This window comes from Cheilinus undulatus, linkage group 13 (genome assembly GCF_018320785.1).
Source record: "Cheilinus undulatus linkage group 13, ASM1832078v1, whole genome shotgun sequence".
NCBI classification, from domain to species: Eukaryota; Metazoa; Chordata; class Actinopteri; order Labriformes; family Labridae; genus Cheilinus; species Cheilinus undulatus.
The window spans coordinates 27,667,103-27,690,855 of record NC_054877.1 but is presented as its reverse complement, the minus strand read 5'-3'; the positions used below and the strand labels follow the sequence as shown (position 1 = coordinate 27,690,855).

General features: G+C 41.6%; 1 protein-coding gene across 3 annotated transcripts in view; it reads left to right on the top strand.

Annotated features, from left to right (window-relative positions):
* Positions 1 to 22,838, top strand: part of pax3a (paired box 3a) — a 37,753-nt gene extending 14,915 nt beyond the window's left edge. For 2 of the 3 annotated variants that reach the window (XM_041803491.1, XM_041803492.1), the window contains 8 exons: positions 4,911 to 5,146; positions 5,528 to 5,657; positions 5,886 to 6,029; positions 15,052 to 15,251; positions 15,789 to 15,954; positions 16,053 to 16,273; positions 20,109 to 20,372; positions 21,797 to 22,838. In XM_041803491.1, the coding sequence (XP_041659425.1) occupies positions 5,009 to 5,146; positions 5,528 to 5,657; positions 5,886 to 6,029; positions 15,052 to 15,251; positions 15,789 to 15,954; positions 16,053 to 16,273; positions 20,109 to 20,372; positions 21,797 to 21,814 (1,281 nt within the window). In that variant the 5' untranslated portion in view covers positions 4,911 to 5,008 and the 3' untranslated portion in view covers positions 21,815 to 22,838. Of the gene's footprint in view, positions 1 to 3,925; positions 4,309 to 4,910; positions 5,147 to 5,527; positions 5,658 to 5,885; positions 6,030 to 15,051; positions 15,252 to 15,788; positions 15,955 to 16,052; positions 16,274 to 20,108; positions 20,373 to 21,796 lie in introns of those variants that run through there. The other variant, XM_041803490.1, reaches the window with a different exon arrangement.
* The last annotated feature ends 915 nt before the right edge of the window (positions 22,839 to 23,753 follow it).

Genomic DNA, 23,753 nt, shown 5'->3' with positions numbered 1-23,753 from the left:
ATTTGTAAATCACATTGTCTGCAGGAATATATTCATTGAAAAAATGTATTTTGTTGCACAGTCACTCACATAAAGTTTTGCCTTTGTTCTTAGTATGGGAAACTTGCAATTCTGATGTATACTGTATATCAGCTCTAGATCATTTTAGGAAGCGGGAAATCACCTTCAAGTTATTGCACCATTAGATAGCATGTCCTCTCCCCTTACACACTCTGACGTACTGTATAAAATTACTAAAAGAAACGGTCTTGTGTGTTGTAGGAATGATGAGAATCTTTCAGCAGGTAAAAACTGCTCTTCATCATGGGATCCTAAACTTCCAGCTTCCTGTTTCCAAGCCTCATTCCTTAGCTGAAGTCTTGAGGTGACCCTGCATGCCCACAGGCTGTATGGTTAACAAACACTGTGCTTCTCTTTTTCTCTTCTCCCCCTCACCTGGGTGCACCTTACCACTCTTTGTTATGATAACTGCGCTCAGCTTGAGCTCCCACTGAAGTGTTGTGGTTCATATGTGTTTGATAAGATCAATCACATCAGAAAAAAACAGAGCTTCTTTCAGAGGCAGCTTGTAAAAGTGGCATCACAGAGCCACTAATCACAGAGCTGATTTCCTTCTTCTGCACATTCAGTGTTTTTGAGATGATTATCTAAACACTGACCTGGTCATTCTTCTGACCAGTTTCTCCACACAATATGCTTTTCACCTTTTGTGATGCAAAGCTGTTTTAAATCACCATCAGTGAGCTCCAGCAGGTTAACCAAGGGTAAACATCAAAAACACCTAATGATACATGAATATAAAAAATGGGAAACAGGCAATTACTTACTTCTTAATAGTTAAATACACAAAGAAAGAAGTGGACAATTCAATCTCTATGGCATTAAAAGAATAATAATAAATGCATTCACTCAGAATGTAGCTATGTTACTGTGTAGAGACCTCAGCTTTATTTAGGAACTTTGTCTGCAGAACATGGGGCTTAGAAATAGCGCAGTATTTCCAAATCAGTATGTAGAATATTACAGAGAAAGAACTGGCAGCAGTGATCAAACTCTACAGAACCTTCAGCTGTAATTAGTGGGCGCCTTTAGCAATGAAACTGATATTATGGCACTCTGAAATTTCCTCTCAGCTTTGGCCTGATTCTCTGCAGACTAATGAAGGTTAGGTACATGCTTTTTTACTGGAGACTGTTTGCTTTACATAATAAAGCCCATATTTTGGCCATATGCAAAATGCAAAGTTCTATTTACACAGCTATAGCTGTTTTTTTCCCTCTGCAGTAGTTAAATACAGCATGTCTCCTATAGAAAAGAATGCATGACTGACTATTTTAATTCTGAGTTGAAGCTTGTTAGTTCAGCAGTTTACTTCCTGCTTGGATAATCACTGTGAGGATTTGATTACCTAAAAATGTAGATCTATGTTTGATCTGATGGTATTTAATGCTAATCATGAGCTTTTTACACTCATAGAGATAGTGCGTAGGATCTAACCCCTATAGACAAGATCAAACTGCATATCTCTACCCTAGAATCTCTTCATCTTGAGCCAATCCAAAGCAAATTTGTGGGTTTTTTATAATGTGTAAGGTTTCTGAAATATTGCGGCGAAACTCTATTGCTTATTCTTTGCGTATATTTCTTTATGGTGCCATTTTGTTCTTTATCTTGTTGCATTTTGTCCACCAGCAGCAGCAGCACCAGCACATTTCTGACTCAGCTTACCCCACTAATTGATTTGACATGCTAGATCCAATATCCTTTTCATGATAGTCAAACTTTACTATGATAACGTTCTTCCCCCCTCCATTCCTTCTTTTATGGATGTATAATGTTTCAACTTGCTCTGTGTCCACTTTTTCCCTGCATGAAGTCTTATAGGAGGAATAAGAATTAATTTGGCCACATGCTGAGAGACACTGCAATCAAAGGAGGGGGGAAAATTACACTTTTCTGCAATAAAGTTCAGGCAAATACTACAAAGTATAGTGCAGGTTTTCGTGTACTTACAAAGAAGTCATGGGACTTGCTCATTCATTTTTTATTTCCTCTTTAGCAGCTGTAAATAATCTTCATATGATTATCTAACAACAATAATGCAACAAATAAACATTTCAGCTTTTATGATGCATGATTTTATCTATGTATGTATTTATGTATGTCCACCAGCCTTCATTAAAAATAGACTATATATGTGTTTCTAAACAGAATGGGTCAATAAGGTCTTATTCATGTGAGAGGGGGCAAAAAAATGTAGCGGTCTATTAAACACGCCTAATTATCATCATTATAACAACTCTACAAGCTTCACAGAAGTCAAATGATCCCTCATGTGCTTCTATGTGTTCATAATCTGCCATTTCCACGGCTGTGTTACACTGCCGTATGGCTACACCACGTGTCTGCGCAGGAGCTATTGTTATATTCGTGCAACTATTAGATGACGGTGCGGAGCGTTTGCGTGGGCAGGGAAGAGTGAAACTGAGGGGATCAAGATCCCCAAAGTCACCGAGAAGATCCCCCACGTCATATTTATCCTCAGTTGTACATTTAAGAAAATATCTGTTGTATAAAATTTCATGTAGCCTAAAGCCCCCTCGGTTTAATATCCACAGCAGTGCTATTAATATTTTTTATTATTGCCCCCCCCCCATTTTAATATTTTGGGGAATTTAAGAAAAAAGGCAACTGCATCATGGCTAATAATTAAATAATCATAATATTAATAATTCCAGTTTATTTTTCTATGTGTAGGACAATGAAAATAAATTTGAGAGCAAAAAGAACGACCCAGAAAACACTCAAAAGGTTATTTGAATGTATTTATAACATTCAGAGTGGATGAGTCCGCTGGCACGTGCGTCCAATTTACACCTATATGGGTACCTAGCTAAACTAAACTACGGTAGTAATAGTAGTAGTAGTAGTAGTAGTAGTAGTAGTAATAATAATAATAATAATAATAATATTAATAATATAATTCAGTTTTTGTTTCGTTTCTTCAGAGTTTTTAAGCGTTGCAGACGAGACTGCATCAACAGTTTGCTAACATTTTTAACGTGCTAAAATTTTACTGCGCAGGCACTTCTGCGCATGTAGAAATAAGCTACCTGAGGTTGAGTGCTCATAAATAATATGAGATGATAATATGTTCTATTAAATAACACGTTAGATTTTTATTTACGCTCTATCACGTCGTTAAGCCTAAGTCAATGTGATTTTTAAAATTAAGCTAACCTTTTAATTCCTTTTCCGGTTAAGATGTTTCAAAATAATGATGTAAATACAGTAATCCATTCGCTATGATTAGCCTGACACTTTTGTGTCTGTTGACACGTAACAACGTTATTTTTCATCAAGAAAAAAAAAATCACATATGTGTGTTTCTGGTTGAAATGCCAGAAATATTTAAATGATAGGCTAAATGAGATATATAACTTGGCCTAAAGCCTAAGTTGTTGAGCCTGCTACTTTAGGCTACATGACCCTATTATAGGATGTTATTGCAACCCTTCGTTCCTCGCACAGCCTAATAAAACCCAGGTTTTACAATTAAATGATCCACTTCTGTTCGTTATTAACATTTGCTAAAAGTTCATCAGTGTCTCGACTCTTTACAGAGAAAGAGTGTAATAGCCTAACTATTAAAGCTATCTGAATAATTAATGCCTGTCAGTGAGGCCAATCTTAAGCATATTTAGACATTCAGGCCTATCTAAATAGCATCATTAAAAGTTTTTACACTTGCTGAAAACTTCTTGCACTAGCAGAGGGTTTGTGACACCGCGAGCTGACCCCGTGAGGTCAACCCAGACAGACTGGAGCTCGCGCTGTCCAATCACAGAGCTCCCCCGGCCCCTGAACGTCCGGGTATCTGACCAATCAGGGTGCTCAGCGCGGAGACAGAGGGGGACAGCGAGCACAGATAAAATGTTTGACTCCCATTCATCCTCCCAAAACATCCTGTTGGTCCTTACAGGAATGTTAGGACGTGTACTTTGATTTTAACCTCTGAGCTCGGCTCTCACCAACCTGTGGATACACATCAACAACATCACTAAAAACAACAACAGAAAGAGCAGCAGCAGCTCCGAGGATCCAACCTGTTACTCTGAGGAAACACGGCGAGCACCCAAAAAAAAGTGTTTGGTGGGATTAAAAAGCGACGAGAAAAGGGGCAGCTGTGTTACAGAGAGTGACCTGACAGACGGTCAGGGATCATGACAGCGCTGGCCGGAGGTTTACCGAGAATGATGAGACCGACTCCTCACCAAAACTACCCCCGAGGAGGATACTCTTTAGAGGGTAAGACGCCCACAGCAGCCGCTGAAAGACTGTCCAACATGGTCCAGCTTTAAGGAGAGAAGTTTATCACAGCTCCAATAATTCACAAGCCTGCTTTAAAAGATTTAAATTTACTAATTTAAGAGAATCTTGCTTAAAATAAAATCTAAAAAAAAAAAAAAAAAAGCAACAGAAAATACTAGGATTAAGTTTACATGTCCAGTTGCAACTTTTTTATGTTATATTTCATGACAACAAAGTAGGCTATCTATGTTCACAGCTATAGTTCTATAAAGAGTGATCAGTTAAGGATATTAGAGACTGTTTGTTATTATTTTACTCTTCTTTAAAACACAAACATATCTCAATGATTATATGAGGCGCATCACTGACAGTTTGGCTGTCTCGTGCCACTCTCAGAAATATTGTAAGAGCATTCTTTTAATCAGTAGGCTGAATAAAACTATTTTAAAGATACTTTTCTTTGATTGTAAAATTTATAGAACTTTTGATCTGCTGTAAATGTTCTGGCCTTTAGCAGGCTCTTACATTTTAACAAGAGCTATATCAGACTGAAGTGCTGAGGTTACCCTAACTTCTATGTCCCATGGCCTGCTGTCCAGTGTCCACTCCGTTAGGACAGGGTCGGGTCAACCAGCTCGGTGGAGTCTTCATAAACGGCAGACCTCTCCCCAACCACATCCGACATAAGATCGTGGAAATGGCGCATCACGGCGTCCGTCCGTGCGTCATCTCCCGCCAGCTGCGCGTGTCCCACGGCTGCGTGTCCAAAATCCTGTGCCGGTACCAGGAGACAGGCTCCATCAGGCCGGGGGCCATCGGAGGAAGCAAGCCAAAGGTAAGGAGTTGATGTTTTTACAACTTATTGAAGTCGAGTTTGAATGTGAGCAGCAGAGGATAGTGAAGGTAAATCTGCAACACGATGAGCTTTTACTCTGGTTAATGCAGGCCTCAGTTTGAAGAGTAAATCTGGCTGAATAACAGGCTATAAAACCAAGTTTGTTAAAAGCCAATAGGTCCTTACATACCCTGTGAAAAAATGAGAAAGTTGCACTACATACTTTTCTTTTGGTAAATAATCTTTTAAAGTGTGTTTTGCGCATCTTAAGTCCTCCTGGATCTAAACTTTGATTTAAGTGGCACCTTTCAGAAAAATCGACAGTATTTCAGAGTGCTTTAAAAGTAAAAAATACCTCTTCTTTCTTTCCTCCCATCAAAGCAAACTTCTTCTCCAGAGGTGGACAAGAAAATTGAAGAGTACAAGAGAGAGAACCCGGGCATGTTCAGCTGGGAAATCAGGGACAAATTACTCAAAGATGGAATCTGCGACAGGAACAATGTTCCCTCAGGTGAGGAAACTTTTTTTTTTCTTGACCTCTGGCTTAAAAAACAAGGATGTGAAAATAATAAGCCTACTTTAAATTAATTTTACTCTTATTTAGGCCTCTCAGATAATTAAAAATACTTTCTATGGTCATTTATGGTCAGCATGCAAGGAATCTTATGTGTGCATTTTTGTTTATTTATCTGTCAGGGCACGTTAAATATGTAATTCATCTGATTTTTTTTTTTTAAAGTGAGTGCCATCAGTCGCATCATGCGCTCTAAATTCGGCGGAGTGGGTGATGATGAAGAAGATGACGATGAAGTGGTGAAGAGGGAGATGGAGGAGAGCGAACCACGCACTAAACACAGCATCGATGGGATTCTGGGTGACAGATGTAAGTAAAGAACAAGAATGCTCTGTGCTTTTCAAAAGAAAATTATGAGCAGTTAAAACACTGGAATAAAACTGATCAAGTTTTAAAATATTAAAATTTTTATTATCATGAATAAATAATAATAACAATAATAATACATTTAATGGTTTTAGCGTTAATTTTAACAAGCAGAAAAGTTCAAGAAATTAAAATCCCATCTCTAACACGCATGCGTTAAGGGTCTGACATTTAACAAATGCGCTGAGATTTTTTTTATAAAGTGGATAAGTAAACATTTGTCGACCTTCCAAGCCTGAGAAACTTTGTTTTTACGCACAATCGGACACTTGAGGATGAACTTCAGTGGACAAAGCCGGGAGAGTCCATTGAAAATCACACCTCAGTTTGACGAGCACAAAAGCCAAACTCCGGTTAGCGGCTCAGTGGTGTACAAAAAGACGCCAGCGCCTTTCAAAACGGCCAAAGAAAAGGAGAAAAAAGTGCGCTGACAAAAGGCCGCGAGAAGACATTATGAACCCGCAATGAGCGATGAATTATTCAGGGACACCAATGGGCCCAGAGCGACCTGGTTTATAGACTGCTCAAAAAAGTGCCAATCTGGGCTTTTTTCGCCCTGATTCTTACAGTTTGTCATCTCAAAAGAAAAGATACAGAGGGAAAGCGTTTATGCAAACACCTGTTGATTTACGACCTGTTGGGTGTTGAGGAGTGTTGGCGTAAAAGAGGAGGTTGCTGCTGGAGACATGATGCAGTCTGCAGTTAATTATTGACTTCTAGAAACAGTTGGAGTGTTTTGGGAACGTCATGACGCGCAGATTTATTCCTTTTGTTTATTGTTGTAGTGTTTATTGGACTTGGTTTTGTTGCGCACTTTTATTGGCTGGTAAATTCAACACATGATACATTTAAGATAAACATTTAGTTAACACGTTTAGCAACTGACAGGAGCTCATGGATTTTGCTCAAAATACGTAAAAAAAATCACATCTTGCGTAATCAAATTGAACTGTGCCGTTACTTTTACGCACGACGCTTTTGTGCACAGTCTTTGCGCATGTGAGCGTGACGCCTCCAGCCCGTGAAGGGCAGGGAAAGCCCTTCTCTCTGCCTTCTTCTCGCCACTAGATTAAATCCAAACCTTTTCTTTCTCTCCACTTTCATCTCAGACAAAAGTCCGCCCCTTTCCTCTCCGCCCAGGGCGCAGACATTCATGCGCTATCTGCGGGCACTTCTCTCATCCAGGCCAGACGAAAACTTCTGTTTGGAAAGTGAAAAAAAAAATCTATATACCTGCAGAGAAGATGGTCGAAGTTGCAATTAATCACATTAACTAAAATTTAAGGATTCATTTTGTGCTTCAAAAGTAATTTGGAATCTTTGTTGATAAGCAGCTTAAACTCAAGTTTTGAGATGGCTAAACTTTAAACAAAATGCTGAATTAATCTCTCAGAAAACATGTGATGTTTATTAATTATATAACTAAGAAATTAAGGCTGATAATTCAACACACTTAAAAAAATAACATTAGCTTTTTACTTTAAATAGGTAACATCCTATATGCAAACAGCTCTGAGGAAACTTTCCCCCATTGATATACAGGACTCCACTATTTCATTCTTGTGTCTCTTTGTGGAAGTAGTTGTTGTTTTTCTCTTTTATAGCTCTTCATTAGAATGTGAAAAGGCTGCTTCAGGGACTGAGAGAGTGTCTTCTGGCCAAATATTGATTAAGTAGGTGTTTGCAGAGGCTATTGTTGTGCCGGAGAGAGGCCTGTTGCTCTCTGCCCCTCTCTCCTCGACCACTATTGTTGGCTTTCCCTAAGTGCTAAGATCAAAGCTGGCTCATTTAGATTTATTTGTCTGGGAAAAGGGACTGCTAAGGTTTGTGGGATAAAGTAAACTGGGTAGCCTCAGGTCTGCATGGCATTAGCAAGTGGCTGCAGCATTGTGGGAAAAGGATGTTTCTTGGGATGAAGTTGATGCTAAGTTGTTTATGCCTTGTTTTTCTGTGGTTGGATTTGCAAGTGTGCAGAATTAAAGCAACATGCTTGAATCAGCTGCAGATTTGAAAGGCATTTGAAAGATTTATTTGTGGTTTATCACATTTGTACATAAAGTAGAAGAAGATGCAACACAAATGCGTCTTTGGATATTTATTCTAATTGGGAAAAATGATGCCAAGAATTGAGTGGCTCTGGATTAATTGATAGCATCCCTCTCTCTCTTTTTATTAATGTTAGCACTTTAGCCTCATTTAACTAATTAAAGTAACCAAAGTCATGAAAGAGAAGCAGCCACTCTTGCAGGATTCATTTATGGCCGTGGGGGTGAAGAAGGAGAAAGACGGAGGGAAAAAGAAAAGCTCAGAAATACAAACAGTCAAAGGGATAACTTTTCTTTAAAGGGAGTCCCGCGGTGCCAAACTGAATGAGGCCAGTTCTTTCAAATGTGCCATGGTGAACGCAGTCAACATGTAATAATTGGTTTCATTGAGGTGCATTCCAACAATCTGCTGCCATTCTCCTGCCTCCATTGTCCACAGGCAGGCAAATAGCCAGGGGGACAGGAGGAATCAAGTGCTGACAAAACATGAAAGATTTAGCTGCTTTTGTAAAAGGAGCTGAGTGGGACTTTGTTTGTGTAAATAAAGTGGGTTACTGGCTCCCTGTGACTTTGGCATGAGGGAAATTTAAAGCGTGAGGAGGGCAGATAGATCATATGCGTTTGCCATATTTTCAAGACGTGTTAAGCATCTTTTTACAGGAGATGATGAAACTTGCACGAACAGCCGTCTAATCCAATTTTAGAGTTCAAGACCCGTGTTCTCCTGAGAAATCTAAGAATAAAAACATTTATTTCCCTTGCACATGGGGAGCCGAGCAGCATGTCAGTGACCCACAACTGTAAACGGAGAGGTAGATGGTTGAATTTCTTGTGTCTTTTGTTGCATTTCCACGCTGAATGCGTAAAAATCTGAGGTTTAAAGGAGGCCGACACTGGAGACGGAAGGCCTCGATGTTAGCAGAGGAATGTCTGCTGTAGCCACATTTCCATTTTGCTCTCAGGGCTGGATAATAGGCAAAGTTATATGTAGGCCTCACTATGTGTTTCCTGTGTTAATAGTGGTTGAAATGCTGGTTTAATTTTAGGGACTGCTGAGCTAAAGTATACCAAAGTTAAGTGAAAATTGACACATATAGATAGATGGATATATAGATACGCTCTACACTTTTACATGTGATGTCGGCATGTTTCTAAACTCTCCCTCCTTCTAATAAAAAGAAAGAAAAAATCCACACTGGCTGATCTGCAACTGAATGCCGACTCTATGCTTCATTAAAGCCTCTTTCTCTGTTGGCACCCACATTGTGATCCCCCAATATTAATTCAAAGGACAATTAATGAATGCAGGCCAACTTTGAAGTAATAGGCTGGGGTCCTGCCCTGAGCCGGCCCCTCGCCGCTGATGTACTCTCTGCATTCTCCCCGCTAACCCCAGAGACACTGTGAAGTGAGTGAAAGAGAGGCAGCGAGCAATGGAAGGTCAAGGAGAGGAGCCCCGGCAGAAAAAGGACTCTCTATTTCCTTGGATGTATTAGCCAAGCAAAACTCTGTGATGGGGGGGATAAAGGAGCGAGGAGAGAAAAGGGTCGGGGGCGAAGGGGCTCTGCAAAGAGGAGCACAATGGGATAGTTAATTGAGTAAAGCCAGACAGCGTTGTCAATCACTTAACTTTGTTTAGCCTCAGTTTTTGTGGAGCTGTTTCGTCCAGCACATTGCACATTATGGACACGCCAGCACTACTCTGTTGCCTCGTTGATTAATGTCTTTTTGCCTATCCTGATCCCTTAAAAGGAAAACAAATATCAGAATTAAAAAATTAAAAAAAGAAAACAAAACATTGCATTATTATGTCTTAGTCTTAAGAAGCACATAAAACTTGCCCTTTTGGGTTAAAAAAGGCCTTGAAGAATGTGATGATGGCTTCTCTCTCTATTCGAGTGCCTGTGAAGTTTATTTGCAGGGCTTGTCTTTTTTTCCCTACAGCGCTGTGCAGTAGCTGTGAAAAGGTCAGGGGCTAACCTGGGGTCACTTGACTGTTAAAACTATCAGGCCCCTGGAAAAGGAGGTTACAATAATGTTTGGAAGAAGATGACAAATGACTGGCTCCCTATCTCACCAGGGAGTCAGTTCTGATGTGAAAACCTTCACTATATGGTGATATTTGTTGCCATTTTTTGCATGCATGCTGCTTATTCTGATGATTGCTTTGGTTGTATTTCTTTTCTGCTGAGGTGTTACTCTTGGTTTGAGTGGAACGTGCGACAGACCGGCCTGTTGCTTCGTCCCCGCGTGGGCTCTGTACCATTGCTTTGTCCCTGCCCTGGGGTGGAAATGCCACCGTGAAACTGTCACCTAACCGCACCACTGTGGAACTAAATAATAACCACCGCACACTGGGCACACATAATAGCCATGAAGGGCCATTTGTGCCTTTTTGTCACTTCACCAATATTAGACAGAGATACATCTTTCAAAGTCATATTGCGGGCTATTTCTTTGTCCGTTAAGTGCCAACCTCCTGAGCGTATTCACTCCATTTTCGTCCATCCATCCTATCATCATCTCCCTCTCCCTCTCTGCCCCCCTCTTTTCCCAGGCAGCTGCGGGTTCCTGGGGGCTCTTTAGCAAGTCAAGTGAGCAGCCCACGCTACCGTTCTTTCCCTTAACTGTTAACCCCAGCTGAGCCCATAAGCTGTCAGTTAACTATTCTTTTCCTCCGGTGCATCTGCTCGCTCTGGCTCTACGTGGTGTGGCACTATTTTATTCAGTGGCCCCGGCTCACACTATGCACCGTGGCCTGAAAGGGCCCAGATCTACTTCCCTGGGCAAATAACTAGTTCATTTGTCTCTTCTGCCCTTTGTTTTGGGTTGCGAACACATGTCACCAACTCAATTACTTTCTCTATTAACAGCCCCTGGAGGAAGGGCTAGCCAACCCCTTGCAAGACCAGGCTATAAACGGCCCCATATGCTCTTCTTTTCTTTTTTCTTTCTCACTGAAAAGACATGTCATCTCTTCCCTTTTCCCACTATTTTCCATTTTCTTTATCTATTTTGATTTTCTCTCACACTTTTTGTCTCTCTTTCCAACTCATTCATATTTTTTTTGCTATTTCAAGCTGAGTAACTGGATTTTATCCCCATGTGTACTCAAACATGGCTATGCGCATGTCTCTTCATATTAGCATCTCTTGTATGGATGGGAGGGGGATGAATGCTTGGCAAAGGCGAGCCCTGGCCGATGTAGGCTATGCGGTAAACAAGAACCGTCTTTATTCTCTTGGTTGGACTCCTCTCTGAGTATTTTTGGCCTGTAAGAGTACTGCTAGTGCAGGTGAAGCTAATGCAACTGGACATCCCCCAAGTTCACATCTGTGACCCGCTGGAGTTTATCTTCTCTGCCTGTCAGTCTCCTCTCTGGATCAATAAATGGTTCTGTTTATCTTGTCTGCAGCTCTCTGCATCTGTGTTGTGTATGTGCAAATACACACCCGTGAATTCACCAGCTTCTTCCATTGAAAAACCTGATGTAACCTGTTGAGTTCACTTGTTGAATACTTCCCTAAACACTGCTCAATTCCAGCCTCCAAACTATGTTAAATAAATCCACGTTACTATCTAAACCATCTTGTTTTGAGTTTATTAACCTACATCTTACTTTGTTTTAAATTGTCTGCTTTATAGATGATTCTGCAGCAGCCCCAATTTCCGCCTGAGGGATAATAATCTATCTTTCTATTAAGACTCTTGTCGGAGCCACAGCCAAACAGCGAGCAGCTATGGAGCATTCTCAGCTCCCTGGCGCTTTAGCTGCAGCGTAAAATTTGATTTGGGTGTTTAAGTTAGGAGGTCGGGGCCTTCCTTTGTGGGTTTTAGTATCCTCTTCTGCTGGTTGTTGCTGGGAATGTGTGGGAATAACGCTCTCTGGGGCCACTTCTGCAATGGCGTGCCTCAAAATCGATCCATAGGACCTTTTTTAAAACATCAAAGATGTGGATGCAGCAGTGGGTGAATGGATAGGACAGATTCTTTTTTTAAGAATGACCAGCAACCCCCGCACCCGTTTCCCAGCATCATCTCCTTCAGGTGCCTTCAGCTTCCCATCTCCTCTCCATGTCAACCTCTTAAACTCCCCCACCCTCCCCCCATAGCTTGGTGCCCCTCAGGCCATGAAGGGAGGGGATGAAGGGGTGCTCCCCTGCTGTGCCCCTCTGCAGCCCCCAATGGCCCTTCTCTGGACCCCTTTTGTGCCCCCTCTCCATCCCCTTCCTCCCACCCTTCATTCCCCCACTCAGCCCTTGGCCCTGCAGCCTCCCCCTCTTCCAGCCCCCACCTACTCCCCTGCTGGGCAGGTGACAGGCCCCTGAATGCGGGCTCGGGCGTCCCTGATGGCTCCTACAGATGGAGCGTGGTAATCGGCCCAATAGAGCCCTGCCACAGGCTTTTCCCTGCTCAGATACAAAAGGCTCGGCCACATCACTTCCAAATAAAAAAAAGGAGACAGAGAAGAGTGCGAGAGGAAGAGAGCAAAAGAGAAAGCGCAAGCCAGAGGATGACAAAAGCAACACTGTCATGTGCCATTAAGGGAGAGTCTGTGACGGAGTGTTTTCTCTGTAGTAACTAATAATAAAAACAGGGAGCGAGAAAAAAAAGAGAGAGAAATAAAGGGGGACGGACAGAAATAAAGGGGGCAAAAAGAGGAGAGATCCACCCCCACCCTGCAGTTAACATGAGTTACAGTGCCAATGGGGGGCTTTCTCCTCAGTGGAGTTTATGAGTTCTTCTTCCCTCTTTCAGGAACCTTTTTGGTTTCTCCTATATCATTGGTTCTTCATTTTCTTCCTGTGTTTTTTACTTTAATTCAATTCAATTCAGTTCGATTCAACAAGTTTTATTGGTATGGAAAACATCAGTTTGCATTGCCAAAGTAGTGCACAAATTTATAAAATAATAACAGAAAAGGTATCATCATTGGTATTTGTATCAGAGTGTTGAGTTTTAGATTTTTTTTGTTTGTTGTTCATATGTGTAGGCAATCCTGTGGTGTTTGAGGTTCTTCTGTCACAACAGCTCATGCAGTGTCCTGCAGCATTTGCATATGGGAGCTTCTGTTTGTTGTGAACACTTTTTGTTTGCTGGTGAAAAGTGGAAGGAACTTGACTCTAATGTCCTTGTAGAAAGGACAGGAGGTTTGAAAGTGCAGTTCTGTTTTCACCTCCTATTGGCTGCCGTGGGTGCACAGTCTGTCTTCTGCAGGGATTCAGCTTGTCTCTGTGTGTCTTTATCTGTTTCTCTGTTCAGTGTTAACTTTGGCAGCTATCTTAGATTTAGTGTAGGCCTTTCGATTAGAATGACTTTTATTTTTAGTCACATTTAGGATTTTTTTTTCTTAAATAATTTCATTCTAGTTTTGGTTGATGAAAACAAAAAAATATGATGAAAAACTGATGAAAATACAGACATATCTTATCTGTTGAGTGGAGAAATATCATAAAAAATTAATGTTTAGCAGTCTACCACTTACATTTTAGTCTTGTTTTAAGTACCAGAGATCTATTTGTAGCTAGTTTTAGTCCTGTCTTCCTTGAGAAAAAAGGCAGCTGACTAACATTTTTACACAGTTTTTAGTAAACGAGATTAACACTGCCTCTGACATAGAGAGGGTACAGATCTTGATCTTTATCTGCCAAACTGCTTTAAAAACCTTCAAGACAGATGGGAAAATATGTTTAAAGGAAAGGCCCACTGTCTTGTTACAAGACTTTGTCCATATCATCCCAGGCTTCATCTTTACCAAAAAAACCTCTTTACAAACTCATAGCACTCCATTCGAGAAGCATTTAAACAGCGAGCCTGTGGTGCCCTTGCTTCAAATGTAATAAAGAGCTCTTCTCAGCACCAGCATCTTGTGCCCTGGCGGTCCCCAGCACACAGGCATTCTCAGAGAGCAAATCCGTGTGTAATGCCTGGTCAGACACACACTGGCAACCGGCACAAACATTTCCTGCTTGGCTCCAGAGGCTCCAGAGGCAAAGGGAGATCCCTGCTTACCCCCCTCCATGTCTGACTTGGCACTTTTAATTAAAGCTTTAAATCTGCAGGGCAGAGTGAGCGGTCTAGGAAAAACAGGCCAAGCCTTTCTGCTGCTTACACCTGTCTGCTGCTTATTTCTTCTCTCTCTCAGTTGAGATGTTTGCTACATAGTCTTCAGTGTTGAAAAGATGCAGTGAACCTTCCTCATGAGCTTTGAGAGGTCGTTCTGGGTTTGGATTTGGGAGTGGATTCTGCCTTGTGTCCATCTGCGTTTGACACATTGTCATGGACTTGCCTTCATTGAGTGAAAGCGCATTGCTGAGACAGAGCAGATGCATGTTTGTGAGTGTGCGTATAACTGAGAAATGGATGAGGGGGGTCGGGTGCAGACGTGTAATGGTGCACAATAGCTGGCTGTCACGCTAGCTTGTGGAGCCTAATCATTATTTAATAGATGGGTAACCTCCCCCCGAAATGTAGCAATAGTTCTCTGTCTCAGGTCTCAAGCCTGCATTGATTCCAGTCTTCTGCTGAATTAGATCCCAATAGCTGTCTCCCAGTTACCCAGTCGCTCTCTCCTACCCTCAACTGAACAAACAGATTAAGAAGCACCTGCAAGAAAAGGCACCAAGGGACCCTATCGCCATCATGCACAGCATGGCTAAGACTAGGAGAGACACTGTGTCCCAGGGAATAGATGCCCTGGAGGGATCTAGTCCCCTTTAATCCGTGTTCAAGCAGCTTCTGGTGTTTGATCCCCTCAGGAACCACTGAGGAGTTTAAATGAAGCAGGAGGACACAATCTAAAGTTGCTCAGTACCATGTGTTCTACTCAGCAGAATCTATAATCTATTGTATCCCTACTTTTCAGCTTCATTCTGTATCAGCCTTTGAGCTGTCGACTAACAATTCTATTTTACTTCTAGCAAGCCACTCGGACGAGGGCTCTGATGTAGACTCTGAACCGGGCCTACCCCTCAAGAGGAAGCAGCGTCGAAGTCGCACCACTTTCACAGCGGAGCAGTTGGAGGAGCTGGAGAGGGCCTTCGAACGCACACACTACCCCGACATTTACACACGGGAGGAGCTGGCTCAGCGGGCCAAACTGACGGAGGCTCGGGTTCAGGTTAGAAACATCATGCATGGACACGCTCTTTAGAATAAAGGCCCCGCAGAGCAAAGCAATGTGTCGGCTTGTCACGGATACGTGTCATGTGGGTGTTAAATTGCCCTGGGGATGTTGCCACACATTCCTTAGAGCCATTAGACTTTACTGTATGTCATGTCTGACCTCCTTCTCCACATACACAAACACAGACACCCTGTGTGTGAAGAGGGGCTCTTATTTTTGTCCTTTTGTCAGACTTTGCTAAAAGGCGCTATGTAAAGATCTCTAAAAATACACCCAATTTAAATAGTGTTCCAATACAGGCTTTTACAGCTGTACCAGCCCTCTGGCATTATACCCTTTGAACTCAGTGACTTTCAGTAGCACAATGACGTAATGTTTCACTACATGCTCCAGATGTGGAGATCTTTATCAGTTCAGCTGCCTGTAATTGATTGGAGAAGCTTCAAACTCACACAAATAACCATATAGTATGTACAACATTTTCTGTTAGGTTAGTGGATGAGTTTCATTTGTTTCTGTATCTTCTTTCAGGTGTGGTTCAGCAATAGGAGAGCAAGATGGAGGAAGCAAGCAGGTGCCAGCCAGCTGATGGCATTTAACCATCTCATCCCTGGTGGTTTCCCTCCATCAGCCATGTCAGGTTTGCAGCCCTACCAGCTCTCAGACAGCCCCTACACTCCTACATCCATATCTCAAGGTGGGTTCACCATGCACGTCTTCAGATATCCACACAGGATTAAGTTACAATCTGATAGAAAAAGATGATTTAAAAGTCATATGTTTTATCCTCTATAGCATCCGAGCAGCCCAGTACAGTCCACCGGCCGCAGCCTCTGCCACCCACCTCTGTGCACCAAACTGGGCTAAGCTCTGCAACTGGCTCACAGGATGCAAGCTCCGCCTACTGCCTGGCGTCTGGACGTCATGGCTTCTCAGGATACTCTGAAAGTTTTGTGGCCCCGACAGGACACTCCAATACGGTCAACCCCACCATCAGCAACAGCCTCTCTCCACAGGTTTGATCCTCCTTTCATCTTTCAACCAATCAGCCATTTTTATTTGTATAGCACCAAACCACAACAAAAGTGACCGCAAAAGACTTTACATAAGGAGAGGGTAAAGACCAGTGGTCACCAACTAAACTAAAAATCTCATCTGATGTGAATGGAGACGGCTAGATCTTCCCACCCAAATTCACTGAGAGAAATCAATATCTACTTTTTATCAGTATAATTAAATTCTTTGATCTATCAAAGTAGTGAAGGGAAGGAAGAAAACATGTAATGTTTTTCATTTGCATTCCCGCTGTTATTAAATGTTCAAATTTATGTGTTGATACAAACCTAAGAATTTCTGCAAGAATTGAATGTATTCAAACCTTCTGGAAAATTAGTGTAAAATTACCTAATTGCCTAATACAAAGAAAAATTTGCACAACTTTTTAAATTTACCAGTATATGGCTAGAACAGTACATTTCAATAGTCTTATTACCTTGCTCATACTGATAATTGAACGGAGGCAGGGTGTCGATTAGAGTTGGAAATTATTTAGAATTCGGGTTCTGCTTGAAATGTTTCAAAGATCCACCAGTTGATTGCAGTCTACAGGTGTGTGACCTCTGATCTAGACCATACTCTCATTTATAGAGACCCAGCAATAATCCATGATCATGCAAATACCACGCAGTGGCTAGTTAAACATTCTTTTGACAGTCAGAGACTTTGAGCAGAACCAGGCCTTTGCATGGAATCTGCCATGATTGTAAGAAAAACAATAAAAATAACTCTAAAAAACAAATGTATGATTATTTGTACAAGTGTAGTTAGAAAAACCGACACTTGAATTCTCTTCCTAATAATACACAACTGTCCACTCACACAATATCACACCATTAAACAGGACAACATTGCTTGTGTTTGACCTTGGAGGTGTCATTGCAGTGACATCGATGAAAACCTTGTTAGACCAAGAAACACGGTAGCTTTCCATTTCTGTTGATTCTGATGGGTTGTTTGATGAATTTAAAAATGTGGTTAACGTCAGTCTTTGGGGAAGGGGGGGGGGAACCAGACATGAGGACGGACGCATGGATGTCGCATGATGACACAAATCAAAACTGAAAAGACAATTATGGTCGATTACACAGTCATCAGTGTCCATCAGTGGCTCCCCGGCGGCCCAGAAGATGGACTAACAGGCGGAAAACGAGCTTTTAACCGCCACAAAGGGTGGCAGGCCCATGTGCAATGCATGCTGGGTACTAATTCCCATGGGAGAGAAATCTCAGGCTCCTGTCAGGGACAGATAAAAACACAGCCTTGGGCAGGTTTGATGTGTGGATGCCTGAGGAGGTATGTTTATTGAAAAAAGTGGATCTTTGTTGTGGCAGTAGGTGACAGTGAGTAAGTGGTAGGTGGTACTGCTGTTGCTGAAGGTATAATTGACTGCTTTGAAATATGAGTACTGGATTTCCTCCTCAGAAAGTTGTCTGACTATAAAAAACAACTGTTTATTTTATCGAACAAAAAAGAGAAAATGAAGACAGCATGATGCAAACTGTCAGCATGTGTCATGATTGCTACCTTGTAATTTGTACCTAGTTTAATGACTTAGTTGGAGCATATGTGGAATGCAGACCTCCCCTCCTGTAACCGGGTGCATGGCTGTGGTGTGCATTCACACACCCACAGGGTCACAGACTGACTTTACCGCCAATAAAGAGGCCAAAGGTGCTGCAGCCTTGTGCATGGTTTCAGCATTAACTTTGCCGGGCTGCTCCGTACTGAACACTCATCTCATCTTGCATAGGGACGGCAGCGGCGAGCCTGGAATGTTTGCTCTGTCTGGAATTGCAATCAGAGAACGTTCCAGTGTGTTAATTGATTGGAATGAAGTAATCTATCTCCTTGTAACAAAGTGTGTAATATATGCAAATGACTCACTTTGTTGACTAATTTGTTTTAATTCATGTATTCACTGCCTGAGTTTGAATGTATATTTAGATACAGTTTTCTCTTTATCAAACAGGGACAGAATTAATTTTCTAATTTTGGCTTCAATAAGAGGGAGGAAATGAGAATTGATTAAATTCTATGACATTGGTACTTAATAAACCAAGACCTCTCTGCACTTGAAAACTTAACTGCTTCAATTTCCTCCAATAGCTACATAGCTGGGTCTATTCTGCGCTAAATCCTCCCTGGAATTATCTGGTTATCTGAACTCCAGATCAGCCTATAAAAGCTACTCTATCTACGACTCTGTATCCAGCAGGAGATTCAGAGGTTCAGTTAACTCCAGATATGGTCACATTAGAGCACCACAGAGTTTGGATATGGATAAAGTTTACTTTAGATAGGTGATATTCTTGTCTGGGCAGTTAGCTCTGTATTTGGAGCTTCAGTCAGACTGGTGGTTTCCCTGTGGTGCGGGATCTGTGGCGTCTCACTGCTGATCTGGTGCATACCAAAGGAACCCTTTCTCACCAAGGAAGCGAGCGGCCTGGATTTGCACCCCCCTGAGACCTAATCCCCGGAACAACCTCAAAACAGACACCATCGGGAACTGCTGCCGTTCAGACTGCAGAGAGGGAACAGAATACAAATACAGGGGGTGTTTTCAGAAGACATGACTAAAAACAAGGAAATATGATCTTAAACAAGCCACTAGAAATTCTTGTATTATTACCAATAACTATCCATACCTAAATATTTGGAGACATATTTTTGAAGCTTAAAGGAAAGAATATATTTAGAGCAACGTGTGTTTTTGGGTGAATTGATTGAGCATTTCCCATAAAGTGTCAGTCTTGAAAAAAAAGGTTTCATAAACTTTTGTAAAACACTTCAGCAATCTCAAAGAACATCACACATCTCAGCGGTAGGATGGTTTGGCGGTACACCACAGTGATGTGTTTGACAGATGCGTGCGACTAAATCCTTCTGACAGACTGACTATAAATTACATACATTAAAGACATGTGAGGCTGCTTGCTGTCATTTAGGAAATCTGTTGTTTTTAAATCACAGTGATACTTTTTTCTCCCTTTTAATCTGTTCAAGTGTATTTATTTATAAAATTTCTGTACTTCATAGACTATAATTCTTCTTCTGTCTTTAACCATTTTTCCGACACTTTCATAACTTTGCTTCTCACGCAAACCTACGTGCAGCTGTTCATGATGTATCACCAATACCCCTTCAACCCCCCGACACCGGGGCAAAAAAATGCTTGTATTACACACCGCCGCACACACACCTACTGTTAAATACCCCCATCCACACGTAGGAGAGGTAGCCCTCACACACATACATAAACACACCGTGCTCCTCGTTCCCACGTACCCTTTGGCCTCTTCACCCTGGCCTCACAAGGACATGGTGATTTTAGGGCATCAAGAGAAAGTGGGAGAGGAAAAGAGACACGACAGGAGAGGGTGCAGTGCTTTGAAGAGGCCTAATATAACAGTATATAATTTTTATTTTTATTAACACCTGAATTCTCATAAATAGTTCAGGTTGGAATCTTGTAAGAAAAATGAATGATACAAATGTAATGTAATGTGTATACCTGTGAGTTTGACAGGTTTTCTGCATCAGGTGGCACTGTTTGGCTGAAAGATAGAACTCTTTGCAGCATCAGCTCCTCCATCAGTCAAGTAGAGGAAAGGGAAACCACATGTGTGAGGAAGACTAATAATGTATGTCTGACAATGAACAAGGAGAGGGTCCACACCATAGCCCACCAGTGTGGACAAGAAAATTAATGACTGGTGTAATTTTTTTTAGTGTGCAGTAGAAGGGGGGAAAAACAACCTTTCTGAAACCCTGCTTTCTTGTGTTTCCTCACAGGTAATGGGCCTATTGAACCCAGGTGGTGTCCCGCATCAGTCCCAGAGTGACTTCGCCCTCTCTCCGCTGACTGGAGGCCTGGAGCCTAACGGTGGCATGGCTGCTAGCTGCCACGGCTCCCAGCGTCTGGAGGCTTTACCAGGCCTGACTAGTATGCCCACCCTGCCTAGCACACAGTCTTACTGTCCACCGTCCTACACCACCCCTGCCTATGCTGTGGACCACCATCCATCCTACCAGTATGGACAGTACAGTCAGAGCAAGGTATGCCAGAAAACCACCATGTTTATTGAGTTATTTTTAAAAGTAATGGATTAAAATTAGGCTCAAAGGTTATTAAAAGTTTGGTTTAGATGTAAAAATAATTTGTATTTGTATTTTTAGTAGGGATGCACAGATGCATTGCTTTAACATTGGGATTAGCCGACATCATCCCTGTTTCCAACACTGGCCATTGACAAATTTATGTGGCATGGACAGATATCAGTTTTTAGTGTTTTTCTATTATTTTCAATCAATTTAAACTATCTTGTACATCTGGCCAATAACACATTTTTGCAGGGCAAAAAAATGAACCTGTTGGAGAATTATAGTATTGGCATCTGTATCAGCTAAAGTGTTCTTTTAAACACTGGTATTGGCATCTGCCCTAAGTTTCACAATTACTGTATCTCAAATTTTTAGGCCATAAAAGAAGTACACATGTTGTGCAAATGCAAAAGTTTCTGTTTGAAAAAAGAGGTGGGGGTTTTTAGGCTTCAACTATAAATTTTAATTGCCTATATTTGAATTGGGAGGTCTGCTTAGTTTATATTCTCAAACCCATGTTAATTGCACATTCCTCTCTGATGAGCCTGCTTCTCCAATCACCCTGCACAGCACTGAAATTACATGATTCTAGAGAGCGCTAGTGGCCAGGCTCCCTCAGTTTACATTACCATCATCATGCTATCCACGTGTCCTGATGCGGAGGCATGTCCGGGTCTTATCCCCACACTCACATTTTCACTCACTGTCCTTTCACGACCCCATATGATGAGCTCGCCCATCCAAACCTGCGGTGTAGCTCACTTAGCCATGTAATGACCCTTTGGTAACAGAGATCGCCGCCCAAATGAAAGGAAGGAGCCACTTCCCAAAGCGTGTTTGACAGAGGGGAAGGAGGGGAGTGTGGGTCAGGGCGGGGCTGATCTGAGCTACGCTTCCACATGTTGACTGGCCCATCAGTGGCAACATCTTGATGTCATTAATTTAGCTCGTCCTGGGAGAGACTTGCATGTAGCTTTTGGGGGTTTGGGGGAACCTGTGTGCGTCTATGTGTGGATGTATGCGTGTATAAAAGGGGCTCTTTAACAGGGGCCGATTATGGCCCTTGGCAGGCCAGGATTAGAACCATGTGTCCCACTGGAGGTCAGATTTAAAGTTGTTATTGATCAGTGAAGCAGAGCCAGAGATCCAGGCTAAGGCTCAGTCTAAGGATACATTCACCAACCACATGAGATTTAAAAAAAACTGGAGATTTCCAAAGTTCTTCACCTGTTTTTAAGGTTTATTATTTAACCTAGGACCCCAATTTCCATTCACACCTGCTCTGAAGCACCTTTTCCTTCCATCACTTCTCATATAACTTAAATAAAAAACAGTGATTCTCTTTAACCCTCCATCTTTTTATGTCCTCTTCTCCTCAGGTGCCTTTCATTATATGAAACCCCCAACATGGCCTTAACGGGCTTCCCAACCAGTCTGACATTTATCGCCAGAGAACAACCCCCTCTACCCCGACATGCTGCCTTTGCAAAACCTCTTCAGCCCTGGGGACAGCAAAACAGAGAGAAAAGTTAGCTGGTGGAGGAAGTTGAAGTTTTCTCCTCCAGCAAGAGACTGAGCTGAGATGGAGGTGTGGTGCTGGGGAAGGAGGGGGCCGGCTGGAGTAATTAGGACCAAAGGCAGCAGCCTCTCCTGTTACCTGGCAATCTTTGCTTTGCTTGTGCTTCACGTCATGCTCCAAGGACCAAGCACGATTCATTGTCCACGCTTAAGGAGGAAAAGAAGAGAGAAGGAGTAAATACATTCAAGATTCTGTGTTTGATTTATGTAATACGTGGCAGAGATACAAGCTGAGGCAGCCTTTACAACCCCTCCCCTCTGCTCTCCCTCATCCCGGTGTCTTAGGAAAATGTTTACCATACATTGATGTGACTTTTGCATAAGACATTGTAATGAATATGTGACTTCACCGGCAGAGGGGTGTGAACGGAGGCTGGGTGGAGTCAGAGTGAAACCACTGCAACCCAAAGAAAGTGCAATACATTCATACCTCATGTGATGTAAATTAACAAGGAACAAACGCCCCTGATTAAAGCCCAAAAACTGCTCTTTCTTTTTAAATTCATTCAGGTTGGTTGTGTGCATCGACCAATCAGGGGACATCATCAGGCGATGAAAACTAGCAAGGGTAGCTGTGATGTCATTAAGCCAAAAATTTTCTGCCGGTGGATAAATGATTCAGTTTGACAGTTAATTTGTCTTTTTTTTTTTTGCATGTTTTTAATTAGTTTTCAACAGGAACTTGCAAAACTTGGTTTCATTTCTTATTTATTTAGTGTGTAAGTGTAAAGTCTTTTTTGTGCAGTAAGTCTTACACAATGCTCTGTAAACATTTTTCCTCTTTTGTATAATTTTCATTTACATTGGTGTCAAATGATTTTGTTGTAAGAAGTTTTGTGTACAATACAGCACTATTTACTATTTATAATAAACTGTATAAAAATGCAGAAAACTGGCCAAAGTGGGTGTCATTAATTGTAGCGTAAGGCTCGGGACTAGGCGTGTTTTATTCTTCATCCTACACCTTTTAAAACTGAACTTGTTAGAGTCTTTACAGAAAGTATGCTGTTTGCCTGTGTTTATCATTTATTTAAAAAAAATTAAAAAATAAACATAGTCAATAAAATTACATTTTAAATGTATACCAGGGCTGTAGCAACCGCTGAGAGGTCTAAGGTAATGGTTCTCAACCTTTTTCTGTTAGGGTACTCTTTAAAAATGTGAAAAGTCTCAGGTCACCCCTGTCAGAATGTATGGATAAAAAAGTAACATTCTACATTTCTATCCAGTGGGATCCATGCAGTGATAGGATTAACAAAATAAATGTGCAAGCAATCTCTTAAAACAATTAAAATGTCAATATTTTACAGAATAGCCGTGTAGACTTTTAAAACACACTTTGACACGTTTTGGCACATCTGCTGAACTGGCATTTCTTTGCTCGCCCCAACACTGATGTGTTTTCAGGAAAAGGGCAAATGAGACATTTTGATCATTTATACCTGGATAGCTAATGATCTGCACATTCAGAGTAATGTTTGTTTGATTTTAAAGCATTTTGAAGGAACCCCTGACAATGCCAAAGGCACCCTAGTTGACAAAGGCTAGTCTAAGGTCCTCCTCCTCATATTTAACAACCTATACATTCAATCAGAAATGAATTTAACAGGGGTGGAGCCAAAGGATTTAAAAATCCGTGGCTAAGCCCAAACTTGGAAGGGTCTAGAGACATGCCTCCCTGGAAATGTTTTGCTCATCAGTCAGTTATACATACTATTTTCAAGTCATTCATAAAAAAGTTTAGATACAGAATGCTAA